Genomic DNA, 20895 nt, shown 5'->3' on the forward strand with positions numbered 1-20895 from the left:
ACTGGTATGGTAACGTGCCGACGGGTAATTGAGGTAGAGATTGGGAGATGCATGGTCTTGGACGTCTCTGTTAGGGGGTAGGACCTGCGCCTGATCAATATCTATGTACCGCAGTCAAAATGGGGCAGAAAATGCCTCCTCACAGAGATCAAGCCCTTCCTTTTTACATCCCAGCAGGTTGTCTTTGGAGGTGATTTTAACACCATAATTAGGCCTGAAGACAGGAGAGGCTCCATAGACAGGCTGGGTTACGATAGCATTTTTCTTAGAGATATGGTGAGACAAGCAGGCCTGGGAGATGTGCATATTAAGCACTGCCCTGGCAGCACGGGATTCACATTTCAGAGAGGGAATAGTCAGAGTAGGATAGATAGGTTTTTTAAAAGGAGAACTCTGCTCTCTCGGCTCCTGAGTTGAGGGTGGAGGAGTCCTCTGATCACTGTATGCTGTCTGGGACTCTGAATGCCTTGGACACTCCACCCAGGAGAAGGGGTACTTGGAAACTGAATTCGGCTCTCCTGGAAGATGTAGAGGTAAGACAATCCTTTGAGGATTTCTTTCAGGCACAGGTTTCTATTATGGACTTTTGCAGCAGTAAGTTAGAGTGGTGGGAACTTGTGAAACAAAGGGCGATTGGACTTTTCAGGGCCATAAGTAAGAAGAAGCAGCTTGGTATGTACATTGCCTACCAGCATTTGCAGAGGAAGCTTGATTGTCTTGTCTCGTATAGAGGAGATCCAGGGGAGATCTCCGAGGTGAGGTTTCTTCTTAGAAAGTGTCAATACGACCGGCATGCCTCCTTGGTTCTGGAGAGGGATTATGGAAAATATCACTCGTCTGATCCTTACCAGAACTGTAAGCAAGGCATAGCAGTTAAGATGGTCATAGGCCTGAGGGATAGTACGGGTTCCCTGGTGAAGTCCAGATCAGGGATCCTGGAGATCTTCAGATCATATTACGCAGACCTTCTGAGAAGAAAGGACCTATGTCGGGACAAGATGGAAAGCTTTCTGGCTTCTACTCCACGATTGGGAAGTGGTACATTGTCTTTGATGGATTTGACAGAACGAATTTCAGTGGATGAGGTAGTTCATGCTATAGAGAAGCTGGCTACCAAAAAATCGCCTGGGCCAGATGGGTTGACAGCTGAATTCTACAAGTGTTTTAAGTCCATTCTGGCTCCTTTTTTAGCAGAGATTTATAACAGCTGTCTAGAAGAGGGTTTGCTCCCTCCCTCCATGAGGAAATCCGCTGTGATTCTTCTGTCAAAAGGTAAAGACCCCTCAATGATTGAGAACTGGCGCCCCATCAGTCTTCTCAATGTTGATAGAAAGATCTTGGCAAAAGATTCGTTTTTGGCGCTTGTCGTCAGTGGCAGGCGATTTGTTGTCCAGTCATCAGCACTGCTCCGTCCAAGGTAGAAGTACCTTTTCAGCGGTTTTAGCTGTCCGGGAGGCTTTGGAACGATGCAGGGCTGCTGGATGGAGAAAGTACTTGCTGGCATTGGATCAGGCGAAGGCCTTTGATAGAGTCAATTACGAGTACCTGTATTTGCTACTTGGTAGATACGGCCTGCAGGGGAGGTTTATAGATTGGCTGAAGACATTATATAGAGGGGCTGAGAACTTCCCACTGGTTAATGGTTGGGTTGGATGGCCTTTTGAGGTTGGCTCTGGTGTGCGCCAGGGATGTCCTCTGAGCCCCCTGTTATATGTATTCGCAATCGACCCCTTCATAAGAAGGCTAGAGAGTGGATCTTTGTGCGGGGTGCCTTTGGGCATTGCTGGTGTGCTGCCTTTGAAGGTCATGGCCTATGCCTATGATGTGTCTGTTATTGTCTCTGGAATGGAGGAGGCGCAGGAGGTGGTCTCTATGATAGAGCAGTACACGGAGGCTTCTGGTTCCAAAGTCAACCATGAAAAGAGTGAAGTTTTCTGGATGGGTGAGGAAGGTGAAAGCTTCGAACTTCCGGATGCCTTTCCAGGGCCCCAGCAGGAAATTAAAGTATTGGGCATCAAATTTGGTCCTGGTGACTATGGTCATCGAAATTGGAAAAGCAGGTTGGTGTGTGCCAATGCCAAAGTAGCAAGCTGGAAGAAATGGAAGCTTTCATTGAGGGAGAGGGTTGACTTGATCAAAACGTACCTGGTCCCAATTTTTTTTTTATATGTCAGCTTCGTCTGTATCTTGCCAGTATCTCTCTATGCAAGGGTGTACAGCTGTTTTTTCCAACTGTTATGGGGAAGTAGGCTGAACCTGATCAAACGCAATGTAACTTACCTGTCTACGCGGGAGGGTGGCATAGGAATGGTCAACCCAATAGTTTTCTTTTCTCTGCTGTTTTTAAAGTACAATCTTGGTAACATGCTAGCAGAGAACCCGCGGGGTTGGGTGGGTATTTTTCAGTCTTGTTTTAGGCCTTTTCTGTGATGCTGGGAAGATGGCGGCCGGTGAAAAGTCTGAGAGTCCGACATGGCAAGCTCCCGGCTTATGTTGCCCGTGTCTGAAAATACTTTGGCAGTGGCAGGTGACAGTGGAGGATATCAAGTCCCTCCCCAGGAAGCTTCTGGAGAAGAGGATTTTGGGCTCTGCTTTCAGTGTGTCACTGGCCTTAAGGAATTGCCCAGGCTCTTTAATCACTTAAGGACCAGGCCTCTTTTTCAGATTTGGCGTTTACATGTTTAACCACTTCCCGACCAGCGCACGACGATGTACGTCGACAGAATGGCACGGGCAGGCATATTGGCGTACAGGTACGTCCAATATTCAATGCCGCCCTGCCATTGGGAGCGCGCCGCCGGCGGCGCGCTCCCGCGCTGGTCGGGACCCCCGTGAGTCCGGTCGCGGGACCCGCGGACTCGATCGCCGCGGTCATCCCCGCGATCGTCTCACGGAGCGGCCGAATGGAGGAAATGCTGTGTAAACAAAATTTCTCCATTCTGCCTAGCAACTAGTGACGCTGATCTCTGCTCCATGTGATTGGAGCAGAGATCAGTGTTCACTAAATGAAAGCCCAACCCCCCCACAGTTAGTAACACACCCCTAGGAACACTTAACCCCTACACTGCCACCCACTGGTTAACCCTTTCACTGCCAGTGTCATTTACACAGGAATCACTGCATTTATATAGCAGTGATTACTGTATAAATGATAATGGTCCCAAAAATGTGTCAAAAATGTCCGATGGGTCCCCCACAATGTTGCAGTCACAATAAAAATCGCTGATCGCCGCCATTACTAGTAAAAAAAAAAAATAATAAAAAATTATTAATAAAAATGCTATAAAACTATCCCTATTTTGTAAACGCTATAACTTTTGCGAAAACCAATCAATAATCGCTTATTGCGATTTTTTTTACCAAAAATATGTAGAAGAATACGTATCGGCCTAAACTGAGGGAAAAAAATGTTTTTTTTATATATTTTTGGGGGATATTTATTATAACAAAAAGTAAAAAATAATGCGTTTTTTTCAAAATTGTCGCTCTATTTTTGTTTATAGCGCAAAAAATAAAAACCGCAGGGGTGATCAAATACCACCAAAAGAAAGCTCTATTTGTGGGAAAAAAAGGACGTCAATTTTGTTTGGGAGCCACGTAGTACGACCGCGCAATTGTCAGTTAAAGCGACGCAGTGCCGAATCGCAAAAAGTGGTCTGGTCTTTGACCAGCAAAATGGTCCGGTCTGCAAGTGGTTAAAACAGTTTTTTTTTGCTAGAAAATTACTTAGAACCCCCAAACATTATATTTTGTTTTTTTTCTAACACCCTAGAGAATAAAATGGCGGTCATTGCAATACTTTTTTCACACTGTATTTGTGCAGCAATCTTACAAGTGCACTTTTTTTGGAAAAAATTCACGTTTTTGAATAAAAAAATAAGACAACAGTAAAATTAGCCCAATTTGTTTTATATTATGAAAGATAATGTTACACCGAGTAAATTGATACCCAACATGTCATGCTTCAAAATTGCGCCCGCTCGTGGAATGGCGTCAAACTTTTACCCTCAAAAATCTCCATAAGCAACATTTAAAAAATTCTACAGGTTGCATGTTTTGGGTTACAGAGGAGGTCTAGGGCTAGATTTATTGCTCTCGCTCTACCGATCGTGGCGATACCTCACATGTGTGGTTTGCCCGCCGTTTTCATATGCGGGTGCTAGTCACGTATGCGTTCACTTCTGTGCACGAGCTCATCGGGACAGGGGGGATTTAAAAAAAAAAAATTCTTATTTATTTTACTTGATTTTATTTATTTTTACACGTTTGAAAAAAAAATTAATGGATCACTTTTATTTCTATTACAAGGAATGTAAACATCCCTTGTAATAGAAAAAAAGCATGACAGGTCCTCTTAAATATGAGATCTGGGGTCAAAAATTCCTCAGATCTCATATTTGGACTTAAATGCAAAAAAAATGAAAAAAGTCATTTTAAAAAATGACATTGAAAAAAATATACCTTTAAGAGGTATGGGCGAAAGTGACGTGTGGGGGCAATCTTAGCCTCACTCGTCTCCATACCCAGCCATCGACTGGACCCGATCGCCTCCGCCGCTACCGACGGCTCCGTTAAGCGGCGGAGGGTGCGGGAGAGAGCGGTGGGAGGGGGGGTGGCACCTCTCCTGCCGCGGATAACGGTGATCTTGCGGTGAACCCGCCGTGGAGACCACCGTTATCATACACGTCCTGTCCCAGGGGGCGCGCGAGAGCGGAATTCTGGGAGGACGTCATATGACGGCCTCCCAGAGTTAAACAACCGCCCTGTAGCCGTCATTCGGCTATGGGCCGGTTGTTAAGTGGTTAAGTGGGTAATGAGGGAAGGGTTGCATTTAATCAATTTATAAAGAATCCCCTTGAAGTTTAGGGATCAAGCCTGGCTCGCTTTCCATGGAAGGCTCTATGTGAGAGGGAACTTGAAGCATCATCCTGTGGATGATTGGGATTGTCCTAGAGTGGAGTGTTTTGGTAAAATGGAGTCTATGGACCACTTTTTGCTCCAGTGTCCCTTTAACATAGAGGTGTATAAAAGGGTGGGGAGGGCTCTAGGCATCCCCTTTTTCTATCGCATGAGTTATGCGGAGTGGGTGTATGGGGCATTCCCGACTCGCTGGGATTTTGTTTTGGATACACTGTTTTTAGTTAGTATAATTGTCCGTTACTTCACATGGAATGCACGGTGCCAGATTACCCTGCGGAAGAAAGTCCTCTCTGTTGAGGTGGTGGTGCACGATATTCCGGGTGAGGTTGGAAAAATTCCGGGTCTTGAGAAGGGCAGGGAGCCTTGGGCAGTCTGGATAAGGGCGTGGAGGAATATCAGATCTGCCTTTGGTGAACTGCCCATATCTGGGTGAGATCTTTTTCAGTTTCTTTCACTCCCTTAGCTTTTGTTGGTTAGTATCTTCTTTTTGAAGAAGGGCTGCATGCATAATGGGTGCGGGTTTGTTTTTTGACCTCACAAGTTTGATGTCTGGTGTAATGGTGTGAGTCGTAATAGGATATATGTTTTTGCTGTAAAGTCTTTTTTTGTTTAAGAGCAGATTTGCTATATTTATTTTCATCTATGTAAATATGTATATATTTATGTATATTTATATATATAGTGATTTTATGCTTATTGATTGCAAGACTTTTAATAAAGAAAAACTGGGAAGAATGCAACCCTTACAGACAGATAAAATGCTCATCATTGTCATGGAGTTGAACCTGGAACTGTGCAAGCATCATTAAATGGGAATCCAACCAGCCACAGCTCAAGGAACATCTAGCAACCTCTGGAGCCATTCTAGCTAAGTGTGAGATGAAGGTCTAGGAAGTCCCAGGAAAGTCCTAGGTCCTTAGCTGCTTAAGGAGGTTATGATAAATGACTCTGAAATGTACCAGGTATGTCCTAGGTCCTTAACCAATTAAGGGGCTTAAAATGGAGAGTACTTGTCCAGGAGGGTACTTGGGGAACATCACCTTTTAGAAAAGGGTTCCTATATTAAATAAGTTGAAGCTGCTTTACAGCATACAAATGTGATCCAGTCAGTATTAACAATCAGAGCATTTTAAGGAATAGTCCTAGATGAGTCACCATAGACCATGGAATTATGGTTCAGCAAGTATGTTTATAAAGACATCTTCAACAAAGTTAATTTGAAGGAACAATTTCTTCAAGATCACCATAGGCTGACTGAAGAGCTCTCAGTTTTCTGATGAGGTGGATATAAGGGTCTTCCCATCTGGTCCAGTACATTCGGAGTCCTCGGTGACAGTGCAAAATGTTTCGGAGTAATTCCATTTCGTCTTCTCCACGGCTTCCTTGGAGACTCCAACCCAGTCCTGACAGGGAGAAAAAGATTACCTTACTGACCTGTTCTGTGATTGATTTCAATTGTCAGGAGATGATGGGCACATGTGATTGCTTAAAGTGAAAACATCAAGGCCTAAATAGTGTCTATAGAAACCATTCTTCAGAAATGTGCCTTCATGTATTAGCAGATGTAGAGTCTATGTCCGCATGTCTGGGTCCCACAGTGATGCAGAAATTTGGATAAAGGCACTCAGAGGTACTCACTGGAACCACAGTATTATTACCCTTGGCACTTTAAGACCACGACAGCTTATCTTTAGCTAAAATATCTATCCCATGTATACAGAAAGTCCATAACACATCTCAGTTTGTCGACTTCCAAAACTCATCTAAATTTGTTGACTTCCATAACGCAAGTCAATTTGTTGACTTCCATAACTCAAGTCAATTTGTTGACTTCCATAACTCATCTCAACCTCTTAGACTTCCATAACTCATCTCAATTTGTCGACTTCCAAAACTCATCTAAATTTGTTGACTTTCATAACTCAAGTCAATTTGTTGATTTCCATAACTCAAGTCAATTTGTTGACTTCCATAACTCAAGTCAATTTGTTGACTTCCATAACTCAAGTCAATTTGTTGACTTCCATAACTCATCTCAACCTGTTAGACTTCTATAACTCATCTCAATTTTGGGCAAATTGTAGTTTACTTAGTATAACAAAACAAATGACCTGATGTTTACGGCTTAGTGTAACACTCATTCCAGCAAAAGCTACTGACCCACCTACACCCCCAAGGAACCAAAACCCACTCACCTCCGTCCTAGACCTAATCTACCACCTCCACTCCTCATCCCCACATCCATCATCTTACTGACACATCGTGTTGCCAATCACAGATCTTTTATTGGCACTAACCCAGGTGTATCTATGTTCTTCCCAGCAACACTTAACCTTCCTCAGAGCCCCAAAGGTCTCACATTATACAACCATGATATGATAGTTCTGAATATGGATAAGGCCTACTTTTTGTAGTCTGCTTTCCTTAAGAACATGAACTGGTCTTGAACTGCATACCTGAACATTACAACCGTTGATGAGCTCTTCAAATTTTTTCCCAGGATTTGGAATCTGAGGAACAAGGATCACCCATATCCTGCATGGAAAAGAAATGAGCAATCAGTGCAGCCAGCAAACACAGAGGATTGCAAAAAATAAAATATTGAGATGTTACGGTGGTATCTGGGGTCTTTATCAGATTAATTTTTTAGGCTCGAATTAAAAGGACAAATATATGTCAGTGAATTGGTGTTGTGGTGGAATGTTGGACCATGATGCAGCTTTTTTTTGAGGCAGCTTTTAAATGATTGATGGACCCGGAACCTGGCCACTGGGGGTAATGTCTCAAGGTTTGTAGAGGAAGAGAGTGCCAGGACACTGTTTATAGTTCAGATATCCAATGTGATTCATGTTTTCAAAGGACCCTATCATGAGGGCCCCAACAAAGCCACTGATTACCATTTAAGTGCTAACATGATGATCCTTTGGCTTTATTTAACAACAAAGGGTAAGGGTTGTTGTTAGGCCATGGTTAAGGGTAGTGTTAGATTTAGGGTTGGCTTTGATTATCAACAAAGCCACCGATTACCATGTAAGTGCTGAGATGGTGGTCACGGGTAGTGATGGACGAACTTCTGACGGGACGTTTCGTGAACGCGGCCAAAAGTTTGCGAACCGCAAGCTTCGCGACGGACCCCATTGACTTTGATGGCAGGCGAACCTTAAAAACCTCCAGGTCATATTTTCAGCCACAAAATACTTACTAGCTGTGCACACATAGTCCCACAACATGGACACTGACATAACAAAAGTATTAAGTGAATCTGGGATCGACAAACGACAAGCATTCTTTTTTTATCTGTGAAATTTTGACAATTCAGGAGCACATGGAGGCCATGGAGGAGAGGCAAGGTCAGGCCAGGCTATGAAGAGGGTGCAGGAGATGGTCAGTGCCACAGTCAGGGCAGCGCAGTCCTGTGCCAGTGTCCCAGTGTGCCAACCTGAGCTTGAGCCCCTCCCTCTGCCCGGCCCTTACCCCCACCTATGCAGGGCTCCACTGCGGTGGTCCGGAGGTGCCGGTCCAGTGCTGATCCTCAGCCATGGTACTGGCACTGCCTGCTGATTGGCTTCTCCACTGCTATCTCCCTCACTGTCTGAAACCAGCACCGCGATAGAGACTGAGCACTGACACCAGCACCGAGATAGAGAGCACTGACACCAACACCGAGATAGAGAGCACTGACACCAGCACCGAGATAGAGAGCACTGACACCAGCACCATGATAGAGAGCACTGACACCAGCACCGTGAGAGCACTGACACCAGCACCATGATAGAGAGCACTGAGACCACATCAGAACCGAGATAGAGAGCACTGACACCAGCACAGAGATAGAGAGCACTGACACCAGCACCGTGATAGAGAGCACTGACACCAGCACCATGATAGAGAGCACTGACACCAGCACCATGATAGAGAGCACTGACACCAGCACCGTGATAGAGAGCACTGAGACCACACCAGCACCGAGATAGAGAGCACTGACACCAGCACCAAGATAGAGAGCACTGACACCACACCAGCACCGAGATAGAGAGCACTGACACCAGCACTGATACCAGCAACTCACTGCCGGACCCAAAAATATGACACCGCTCAACCTCTTCAAACAGGAGGGTACGGGCATATAGTACGGTGTGCTTTTTTTGTACAAGGAAGTGAGCCAATGTGCTTGATTAAATAAATCATTTATAGAGTTATGCATATACATGGTCTACTGGTCACATGTGTTGAATTCCTCTGAAATCCATGCCTCATTCATTTTTATAAATGTCAGGTAGTCAACACTGTCGTGAGCTAGGCGAGTGCGCTTATCGGTCACAATCCCCCCTGCTGCGCTGAACGTCCTTTCAGACAGGACACTGGATGAGGGGCAAGCCAACAGTTCCATTGCAAATTGGGCAAGCTCTGGCCAAAGGTCAAGCCTGCCCACCCAGTAGTCCAGGGGTTCATCACTTCTCAGAGCGTCCACTTCGCCTGTTAACCCGATGTAGTCAGACACCTGTTGGTCTAGGCGTTCCTTGATGCTGGATCCGGATGAGACCTGTCGATGGGTCGGCTGAAAGAATGATCTCATATCAGAAGTCACCAACACATCTTCAAACCGCCCTCTTCTTGCAGGCGCTGTTGGATTGGTACCCGCAACTCTTTCTCTGGGAGTGGGAATTCCTCCTCTGCCAGCGCACACAAAAGCAGAATGCAGCATTTCTTGAAGCAAGGCCTGGAAGTGCTCCATTCTGACAGCCCTCTGTGACAGTGGTAACATTTCTGCCATTTTGTGTTTGTACCGGGGGTCTAAGTACGTTGCCACCCAGTACTGGTCCTTGACCTTTATGCTTTTTATACGGGGGTCCCTGTTAAAACACTGGAGCATGAAGGCCCCCATTTGCACTAAACTGGAAGCGGTGTGGTGGCCTGGCTCCTGCTCATCATCCAGGATAATGTCGTCCTCCTCGTTCTCCTCTCCCCATCCACGCACAAGAACATAGATTCCAGAAAGGTTTACAGCATGCTCTTCTTTCTCCTCCTCATCCGCCCTGGCACCATCCTCCTCTGACTCCTCTTCAGACTCCTGTTGTTCACTTGTCTCAGATAGAGTAGCCCCCCCTGGGAATTCATCCAGCATTGCGACTTCCTCATCCTCTTGCTCCTCCACGGCTTGATCAATGACACAACGCAATGCACGCTCCATAAAGAAGGCATAAGGTGAGTTGTCACTGATTGCGCCATGGCTGTGACTAACCAGTTTGGTGCTCTCATCAAATGGCCGCAGAAGTATGCATGCTTCACGCATAAGCAGCCAGTGGCACAGTGAAAAAAAACAAGCTCCCCAGAACCTGTTCTGCCGCAGAGTTTGTACAGGTAGTCGTTAACTGCACGTTTCTGCTGGAGCAGCCTATCAAGCATATAGAAGGTTGAGTTCCATCGCGTCGGGCAATCGCAAATAAGACGTCTGACCGGCAGATTGTGTCGCCGCTGAATGTCAGCAAGGTGAGCCATGGCCGTGTAAGATCTTCTGAAATGGGCCGAGATTTTCCTTGCCTGCCGCAAGATGTCCTGGACCCCAGGGTATTTTACAACAAATCGCTGCAAGACCAAGTTTAAGACGTGTGCCATGCATGGCACTTGTGTAATTTTGTCCTGTTCCAATGCGCTAAGCAGATTGGCACTGTTGTCACACACCACTTACCAACTGTCAAATTGAGCGGTGTTAGCCACTGACCTGCCTGTGAACTCAAAGCTGAAAGGAGTGCAGGGCCAGTGTGGCTCTTGGCTTCCAGGCACAACAGACGCAGCTCAGCATGGCAAAGTCTCACCTGCATGTCGAATAGGTTCTGGGGATCTTGGTTGGCGCAGCGGAAGAGGCGCTAGCAGCGGAAAAGGAGGAGTCAGCCGAGGAGGAGAGGGAGGAGGATGGAGTAGGAGGAAGAGAAGAAGAGCCAGGCCTGCATCCAGTCTGTGGTAAAACCAAATCTACACGGGTGCCATGGGTTACATGCTTGACGGCCGTCAGAAGGTTCACCCAGTGGGCAGTAAAAGTTATATACCTGCCCGTGTTTGCTAGACCACGTGTCTGTGGTCAGATGTATGTTGGCACCGACACTGTGTGCCAGAGATACATTCACTTGCCGCTGAACATGGCCATATAGCTCTGGGATGCCCTTCTGTGAGAAATACTTCCTTCCTGGGACCTTCTATTGTGGTGTTCCAATGGCCACAAATTTTTGAAAGGCCTCCGAGTCCACCAGTTTATATGGCAGTAGTTGGCGGGCTATCAGTTCTGACAAGCCAGCTGTCAACCGTTGGGCAAGAGGGTTATCCGGGGTGATCATTTTTTTACGCTCGAACATTTGGCCCACGGAAGCCTGCCTTTTTCCAGAAAAACATGAGGATGGCGTGATGAAAGGTGGAGGGGAGGACAATTGTGAGGAGAAGGAGAAGTAGAAGACGAGGCTGGACGGTGAGAGCCTGGAGTGTGGCTTTGTGGGTTCCATTGCTCCCACTGGGCTCGGTGATGGCAGCTCATGTGCCTTTTTAAGGCGGTCGTCCCTAGGTGAGTGTTGGGCTTACCGCGACTTATGCGTTGACTGCAAAGATTGCAGATGGCAACACTATTGTCAGCAGCGGACACGTTAAAAAAAGTCCACACTGCGGAGCCATGTGCCGGCGTCCTGGGAGCCCCAGATGTGACCGTACATGGTTGATGCCTCGCTCCTGATACATTAGCAGTCTGCTTTGTCCCTCCTGTGCAATCTCCTCCCTATCTGCTGGTCCATATCTCCCTCTGAACTCCCCTCCTCTTCCTCTCTTGTGGGCACCCACGTGACATCACTAAACACGTCATCATCGACGTCACCTTCCCCACCGCTATAATTAGAGATCTCAGAGTAGGTAGGGACCAACCTCCTCCTTGGGCTGATCTGGGTACTGTCGTCAGACTGCTGAGTGGTGGTTGTTGCTACCTCCTCTTCCTTATCCAATGCCAAGAGTGGCTGCGCATCGGCAATGTCTTGTGATGGATCAGAAAATAATTCTTGTGACTCAAGCGGAGGGTATATGGTGCTGTTGGTGGTAGTGTCTTTGGGGGTGCACACAGCAGAGAGTGAAGAAGAGGGTGCAGATCGAGAGGATGAGGAGGGTGCAGAAGAGTAAGGTTGAGTGAGCCACTCAACCAAGTCTTTGTAGTATCACTGCAGAACCGCTTAGCAGTCACAATGCTGCACAGTGGAAATGCACTATACTATGCTTTCTATATGTGCAAGTATTTTATATGTGTATTACACCCCTATATACTGCACACCAAATAGTACACCTATACCAGTCCTCAAAAGGACCTTTGTGGACCTAATAGTAGCTAGCTAGTAGCTAGTGAATTGCAGACTGTCCCTGCTCCAAACACCAAACTGTCCCTCCCTACACTGAGAAACGACAGCTGCAGAATTGGTCAGCAGCACAGCAGTGCAGTGCACTATAATATGCTTTCTATGGTTGAAAGAAAGTATATTATATGTGTACAACCCTATATAATGTACACCTATACCAGTCCTTAAAAGGACCTTTGGGGACCTAGTAGCTAGTGATTTGCAGACTTTCCCTGCTCCAAACACCAAACTGTCCCTCAGTCCCTACACTGATAAAAGACAGCTGCAGAATCGGTCAGCACTCAGCAGCACAGCAGTCAGCAGTGCACCATAATATACTTTCTATATTTGAAAGAAAGTATATTATACGTGTACAACCCTATATACTGTACACCTATACCAGTCCTTAAAAGGACCTTTGTGGACCTAATAGTAATAGCTAGTGATTAAACTGACTGTCCCTGCTCCACACAGCCTCCTTTCCCTACACTGACAAAAGACAGCTGCAGAATCGGTCAGCACTCAGCAGCACAGCAGTCAGCAGAAGTGCACCAGAATATACTTTGTGTATTCTAAAGAAAGTTTATTCTAAGTGTATTACAACCCTATATACTGTACACCTATACCAGTCCTTAAAAGGACTTTTGTGGACCTAATAGTAATAGCTAGTGATTAAACTGACTGTCCCTGCTTCACACAGCGTCCTGTCCCTACACTAACAAAAGACAACTGCAGAATCGGTCAGCAGTGCACTCAGCAATCAGCAGCACAACAGTCAGCAGCAGTGCACCAGAACCCTATATACTGTACACCTATACCAGTCCTTAAAAGGACTTTTTTAGACCTAATAGCTAGTGATTTGTGTCACTACAGTCTGTCCCTGCTCCACACAGCAACCTCTCCCTACACTGACAAAAGACAGAATGTAAAATGGCCACCAGATCAGGTCTATTTATAAGGTAGGGGGAATGTCCAATTGTCCATGTTCTGAAATGTCTCATTGGCTGTCCTGTGCCCCATGATGGATGTGTCATCCTGGGTCAAATTTCTTTCACAATGTAAACGCATATGTCCGCCGCGCGAACAGTGTCAAAAGTCCACTGGTTTGGCGAATCACGAACACGCAAAATTCGCCGCAAACCGACCGCCGGGTGAACCGCAAGGCCATCTCTAGTCACGGGGCTTTGTTTATCAGTAAAGGGTAAGGGTTATTGTTAGGGGTGGGGGATAACGGTAGTTGTAGGGTTGGCTTTGAGGGCAGACAGAAGAGGAAGAGCGGACAGAGCTGGTGGGAAACCAGAGATGTAAAACTATTGCACAGAGAAGGTAAGTACGACTTGTTTATTATTAAAGAAAAAAAATTACAATATCTTTGACTGTTTTCAATAGTAACTGGTGTTAAGGATACTTACCTCTCTTGTCCAATCACAGCCAAGAATATCACCACCAACAGCAGAGTCAACCCGACCGGGATGGCTGTATGCATGAACTTCGATGATAGCGGTTCCTGGTCTGAAAGGGAGAAGATAAAAAATGTATCTCCTGTCAGAACAAGGCCAGAAGATGCAGCTCTGTGTCTACAATACACCAATAAGAGCTGAAACGCGTTCCTGCGACCGGCTGTGCCAGTGCGGCATTCTGAATGACCCCCCAAAACATAAGGTGCTCCAAAGCACATACAGGGCCTGTAAAAAGTATTCATACCTCTTGAATTTCTCCACATTTTGTTACAACCAAAAACTTAAATGTATTTTATTGGGATTTTATGTGATGGACCAACACAAAATGTCACATAATTGTGAAGTGGAAGGAAAATAATAAATGATACAAATAAATATGTGAAAAGTGTGGGGGAGGGGTATTTGTATGGCGCCCCCTATACTCTGATACCCATAACTAAAATCTAGAGGAACTAATTGCCTTCAGACGTCACCTAATTAGTAAATAGAGTCCACCTGTGTGTCATTTAATCTTAGTATAAATGCAGCTGTTCTATGAAGCCCTCAGAGGTTTGTTAGAGAAACTTAGTGAACAAACAGCATCATGAAGGTCAAGGAACACACCAGACAGGTCAGAGATAAAGTTGTGGAGAAGTTTAAAGCAGGGTTAGGTTATAAAAAGATCTCCCAAGCTTTGAAAATCTTACGGAGCTCTGTTCAATCCATCACCGGAAAATGGAAAGAGTATGGCACAACTGCAAACCTACCAAGTCATGGCCGTCCACCTTAACTGACCGGGCAGGGCAAGGAGAGCATTCATCAGATAAGAGCCAAGAGGTCCATGGTAACTCTGGAGGAGCTGCAGAGATCCACAGCTCAGGTGGGAGAATCTGTCCACAGGACAACTATTAGTCGTGCTCTCCACAAATCTGCCCTTAATGGAAGAGTGACAAGAAGAAAGACATTGGGGAAAGAAAGTCATAAGAAGTCCTGTTTGTAGTTTGTGAGAAGCCATGTGGAGGACACAGCAAACATGTGGAAGAAGGTGCTCTGGTCAGAGGAGACCAAAATTCAACTTTTTGGCCCAAAAGCAAAACGCTATGTGTGGGGGAAACTAACACCGCACATCACCCTGAACACACCATCCCCACCGTGAGACATGGTGTTGGCAGCATCATGTGTTGGGGATGGTTTTCTTCAGCAGGGACAGGGAAGCTGGTCAGAGTTAATGGGAAGATGGATGGAGACAAATACAGGACAATCTTAGAAGAAAACTTGTTATGCCGCATACACACGATCAGACTGTCCAGCGGACTTAGTCCGGCGGACAAACCGCCGGACTTTCCGAACGAGCGGACCTGCCCACACACAACCGGACTTTTCTGGACTAGGTTCGCCATACTTTTGGTGGGAGTCCGCTGTACTGGAAAATGAACGGATTTGCCCACACACGGAGGAAAGTTCGTTCATTTTGAACGCGGCTCCAGATAGATGGGACTAGTGAGGGAGGTCAATGTCGCCGCCTTTGGCGGCGAGATTGGCACGACGCCGGCCCCGTCATCTGGTATGGACTTAAAGAGGCCCTTGTCCTCATCAACATGGAGACAAGGTGCTTTGGGGTGGGGGGGCCACGCGGCCCCCCTTCCCCAAAACACCCCCTCATGTTAAGGGCACACAGCCTAGTACGGCTCAGGAGGGGGGGGCGCTCGCTCGTCCCCACCCCCTTTCCTGACCGGCCGAGCTGCGTGCTCGGATAAGAGTCTGATATGGACTCAGGGGGGACCCCCACGCCATTTTTTCGGCATAGGGCTTCCCCTTTAAGTCCATACCAGGTGGCGAGGCCAGCAACGTGCCAATCTTGCCACCAAAGGCGGCGACATTGACCTCCCTCACTAGCCCCGTCTACCTGGAGCCGCGTTCTAAATCAACAGACTTTTCTCCGTGTGCGGGAAAGTCCGTTCATTTCCAAAGTCTGGCGGACTACCACACACACGGCCGGATTCGCTGTCCGGCAGACAATTTTTTAGTCAAAACTACTTTCGGGAAAAAAAAGTCAGCCAGAGCCCACACATGGACCAAGTCCGCTGGATAGATTGATCGTGTGTACGTGGCATTAGAGTCTACAAAAGACTTGAGACTGGGGTGGAGGTTCACCTTCCAGCAGGACAACGACCCGAAACATACAGCCAGAGCTACAATGGAATGGTTTACATCAAAGCATATTCATGTGTTAGAATGGCCCAGTCACAGTCCAGACCTAAATCCCATTGAGAATCTGTGGCAAGACTTGAAAATCGCTGTTCACAGACGCTCTCCATCCAATCTGACAGAGCTTGAGATATTTTACAAAGAAGAATGGGCAGAAAAGTCCTCTCTAGATGTGCAAAGCTGGTAGAGACATCCCCAAAAAGACTTGTAGAGAAAGGGGGTTCTACAAAGTATTGACTCCGGGGGGCGCCATACAAATACCCCTCGCCCACACTTTTCACATATTTATTTGTATCATTTATCCTTTTCCTTCCACATCACAATTATGTGACACTTTGTGTTGGTCCATCACATAAAATCCCAATAAAATACATTTATGTTTTTTGGTTATAACAAAATGTGGGGAATTTCAAGGGGTATGAATACTTTTTCAAGGCACTGTACATTGCTGTGCAACATAGCGCATGTTAACATACTACCATAAAACCGCACAAATGATCATAATAAAATTAATAGTAATGATAACAATAATAGTAATAATAATATTAATAGTAGTAATGATGGTGATAATAATAATAAAAAATAAAATAAAATTTATATATAATAATAATATAAATAACAGTAATAATAATAATAATTTTAATAATAATAATATCAACAGTAAAAATAGTAATGATAATAATAAAAATAATGACAATAGCAGTAATAATAATAATGAACATAGTAATGATAATAATATTTATTATAATAGTAATCATAAAATTATTAATAATGATAAATAGCAATAATAATAATAACAAAAATAATAACAATAATAATAATAAAAATAATAATGATAATAATAATAAAAATAGTAATGTAATAATAATAATAATAACAAAAATGGTAATGATAATAAAATTAATAATGATAATAAAAATAGTAATGATGATAATAATAACAGAAATAGTAATGATAATAAAAATAATAATGATAATAATAAAAATAATAATAATGATAACAATAATAATAAAAATAGTAATGATGATAATAATAATAATAATGTACTTACCACACACGGTGGCGTTTCTGGCCCAGGTGACGCCCTCACTCCACTCGCTCCACATGAGAGAATTGGCACAGGTGCCTATCTGACTTTTCACTTGGAAGGTATAATTCTGACAGGTGTCAAAGCTCGGCAAGGAGGACTTAGTCTGTGAGGCATCCTTCTCCTGGGTGGGGGGCAAAAATATGGAAGTTTATATCATGAAGAATGTATCTGGAACTCATTGACACGGTTGGTCAGGGAGTGGTAAAAACAGGTGGTTGAGCCACAGTTTTACCAACAGCTGTATGTCCAATTTTATTTTGTACCCTGAGGTGCACTGCCAGCCCATTTAAAAATGAAAGGGTGTCCTTAGTGCATGGTAATGCGTTATGTTAATACATGAGTGATATCCCACCCCCATAGTTGTACGACCTGCACACACATCTCTATGAATGGGTCAGAGAAGATTGTATGACCCGCACACATCTCTATGAATGGGTCAGAGAAGATTGTATGACCCGCACACATCTCTATGAATGGGTCAGAGAAGATTGTATGAGCTGCACACATCTCTATGAATGGGTCAGAGAAGATTGTACGACCCGCACACATCTATATGAATGGGTCAGAGAAGATTGTACGACCCGCACACATCTATATGAATGGGTCAGAGAAGATTGTATGACCCGCACACATTGCTATGAATGGGTCAGACAGAGTCGTCTTTAAGGCAGGGCAAAAGGGGCAGCTTTCCCGGGCCCAGTCATTGTTGTGGAGCCCAAAGCAGCTGCCCCTTGAGCCCGCACTACCGGAAAATAGTTGATAAGTGGATTCGGGGGGGGGCAAGAGAAAATGTTTGCCCAGGTTCCACTCAATATTATAGATGGCCCGGGGGTCAGAGAGGATTGTACGGAGCCTCTAACATCTGAATGTGTCTTACCGTCCAACTGTTGCCGGCCGATAACCGATGTCTCACCCGGTAAACCACGCAGTGCTGTGGGATTGTACCGTACGACTGTTCCCATCTGAGAATCAGCTCCAAATCGTTTGTAGTTTCTGTGCTCAGGTTATGAGGGGGGTCCATCTTCACTGCAAGAAAAAGACACATGAAAGACACATGCTGAAGAAAAGTGGAACATTTGCTTGCATGTATGACATCACTGGGGGAGGGGAGACTGGGGAAATGGTCCCTTCTGCCTACAGCAGACTGATGACATCATCTCAGCCTAGTCAAAGTCACTGGGGGAGGGGAGGCTGGGGAAATGTTCCTTCTGCCTGCAGCAGACTGAAGACATCATCTCAACCTAGGCCAAGTCATTGGGGGAGGGGAGAGTGGCCCTTCCACCTAGCAGCACTGGGCTCACCGGTTCAATCCTCAACCACGGCACTACCTGCATGGAGTTTGCATGTTCTCCCTGCGCCGGTGCGAGTTTCATCTGGGTACTCCGGTTTCCTCCCACACTACAAAGATCTTCTGGTAGGTTAATTGTCCCCAGTAAGTGGATGTATGTGAGTTAGGGACCTTAGATTGTAAGCTCCTTGGGGCCGGGGCCTGTATAATATATATATAAAGCGCTGCGTAAAATTGATGGCACCATATAAGTACCAGAAATAAATAATAGGGGAATTTATGCAGTGCCTTGAGGGGAGAAGAGGTGGAATTGGACACTGAACCCTCGGCAGGCATTTTTGTGGGTGAACCTTTTCAATAAGGGAACCGGCGTCACTTTGGTGCGTGACCCTTCTGGTGAGTCTATGGTCAGGGACAGGAAAATTAGATCATGGCACCTACTCTCCACCTTAATCACCCCCCTTCTACTAGGTGGAGGGGGCACAGGTTGGCATCTTCTCCCTGGGCACTGGAGGACCTTGTCCTGGCACTGGTTATTACAAACATAACGTGTTCCATATACTAAGCAATAAGCATGTACAGAAATATTTCCCCCAAGCCCGTCCTGCACCAACAATCAGGTCACGGATTTCCCACCAGCCGGTCCTGCTCCAACAATTAAAACATGGATTTCCCACCAGCCCATGCTGCCCCAATGAGAAAGCCACGGATTTCCCACCAATCTGTCCTGCACCAACCTTAACGCTGTGGATTTCCCAACAGCCCATCCTGCACCAATGAGCAAGGCCTGGATTTGCCACCAGCCTGCCCTACACCAACAATCACACCATGGATTTCCCACCAGCCCATCCTCCACCAACGATCACACCATGGATTTCCCACCAGCTTCCAGCTCCAAAGATCGCACCATGGATTTCCCACCAGCCCATCCTCCACCAACGATCACACCACGGATTTCCCACCAGCCCATCATCCACCAACGATCAAGCCCGTCCCACACCAACGATCACACCATGGTTTTCCCACCAGCCCATCCTCCACCAACGACCGCACCATGGATTTCCCACCAGCCCATCCTCCACCAACGATCATATCATGGATTTCCCACCAGCCGATCCTCCACCAATGATCACACTATGGATTTCCCACCAGCCTTCTGCACCAACGATCGCACCACGGATTTCCCACCTACCCATCCTCCGCCAACGATCAATCCCGTCCTACACCAACGATCACACCATGGATTTTCCCACAAGCCTCCTGCACCAACGATCGCACCATGGATTTCCCACCAGCCCATCCTCCACCAACAATCAAATCACGGATTTCCCACTAGCTCATCCTCCACCAATGGTCACACCACCGATTTCCCACCAGCCCATCCTGCCCCAATGAGCAAGCCTTGGATTTCCCACCAATCCGTCCTGCACCAACCTTAACGCTGTGGATTTCCCAACAGCCCATCCTGCACCAATGACCACGGCCTGGATTTGCCACCAGCCCGTCCTACACCAACGATCACACCATGGATTTCCAACCAGCCCATCCTCCATCAACGATCACACCATGGTTTTCTCACCAGCCCATCCTCTACCAACGATCACACCATGGATTTCCCACCAGCCCATCCTCCACCAATGATCACATCACGGATTTCCCACCAGCCCATCCTCCACCAACAATCACACCACAGATTTCCCACCAGCCTCCTGCACCAAGGATCACGCCATGGATTTTCCACCAGCCTGTTCTGCACTAACAATCAGACCACAGATTTACCACCAGCCCGTCCTGCACTAACAATCATGCCATGAATTTCCCACCAGCCCATCCTGCACCAACGATCACGCCATGGATTTTCTACCAGCCCATCCTCCACATACAATCACACCACGGATTTCCCACCAATCTGCCCTGCACCAACCTTAACGCTGTGGAGTTACCAACAGTCTGTCCTGCACCAACTATCATGCCACGGATTTCCCACCAGCCCGTTCTCCACCAATGATCACACCATGGATCTCTGAGATCCCACGTTTCCCATTCTGTATCTGTTACATTGTACAGTGTATGATAAGGAAAAGACTTACCATAGTCCTGATGCTTTTGAAACTTCTTCCTTATTGAAGACCCGGAGGCACTGCCGTTCAGCTCCACAATGAAGCTGTCATAGGGTTTTGAGATGGCGAGCTTGCACCCGATGTTCAATTGATTGACAGACAGGTATTCAGGACACGGAATGGCTTGGGATCCCGTGTTGTCCTCCCTAAATAATACAAAGCACAGAGGATGGGTCTGGGGGGAGTATCCTTCTGTAGCAGTAAACATTCTGTTGTTTCTTCTGCATACATTTTATGGGTGCAAACCAATTACAGAAATAAAAGGTTTTCATTCTATTTTGGGACAAGCTTTTAAAGAGTACCTGTACTGTGGAATGACAAGCAGAGGGCAAAAAGTCCAATCACCGGCATTCCCTGTGGTCTCCCTGCAGCTGATTTTTATCCCCGTTTCTGACTTACCATGCCTTCTCTTGTACTGTGTCTCTGTATCGAGATGTGGTAGAGGCGGGCTATCCTTCCTCATGTCAGA

At 46.1% G+C, this 20895-nt stretch overlaps 1 protein-coding gene across 1 annotated transcript in view; it reads right to left on the bottom strand.

The window, feature by feature from the left end:
• Nucleotides 1-3888: 3888 nt before the first annotated feature.
• Nucleotides 3889-20895, bottom strand: part of LOC143969917 (cytokine receptor common subunit gamma-like) — a 38740-nt gene continuing 21733 nt past the window's right edge. The window contains exons 3-8 of the mRNA XM_077474372.1: nt 20397-20572; nt 17896-18044; nt 16980-17139; nt 13694-13793; nt 7377-7455; nt 3889-6323 (exon numbers count right to left, since the gene is read on the bottom strand). Coding sequence (XP_077330498.1) covers nt 6186-6323; nt 7377-7455; nt 13694-13793; nt 16980-17139; nt 17896-18044; nt 20397-20572 — 802 coding nt within the window. The 3' untranslated portion in view covers nt 3889-6185. The remainder of the gene's footprint in view (nt 6324-7376; nt 7456-13693; nt 13794-16979; nt 17140-17895; nt 18045-20396; nt 20573-20895) is intronic.

This window comes from Lithobates pipiens, unplaced genomic scaffold (assembly GCF_037356315.1).
Source record: "Lithobates pipiens isolate NorthernLeopardFrog02 unplaced genomic scaffold, aLitPip1_a1.2 Scaffold_1, whole genome shotgun sequence".
NCBI classification, from domain to species: domain Eukaryota; kingdom Metazoa; phylum Chordata; class Amphibia; order Anura; family Ranidae; genus Lithobates; species Lithobates pipiens.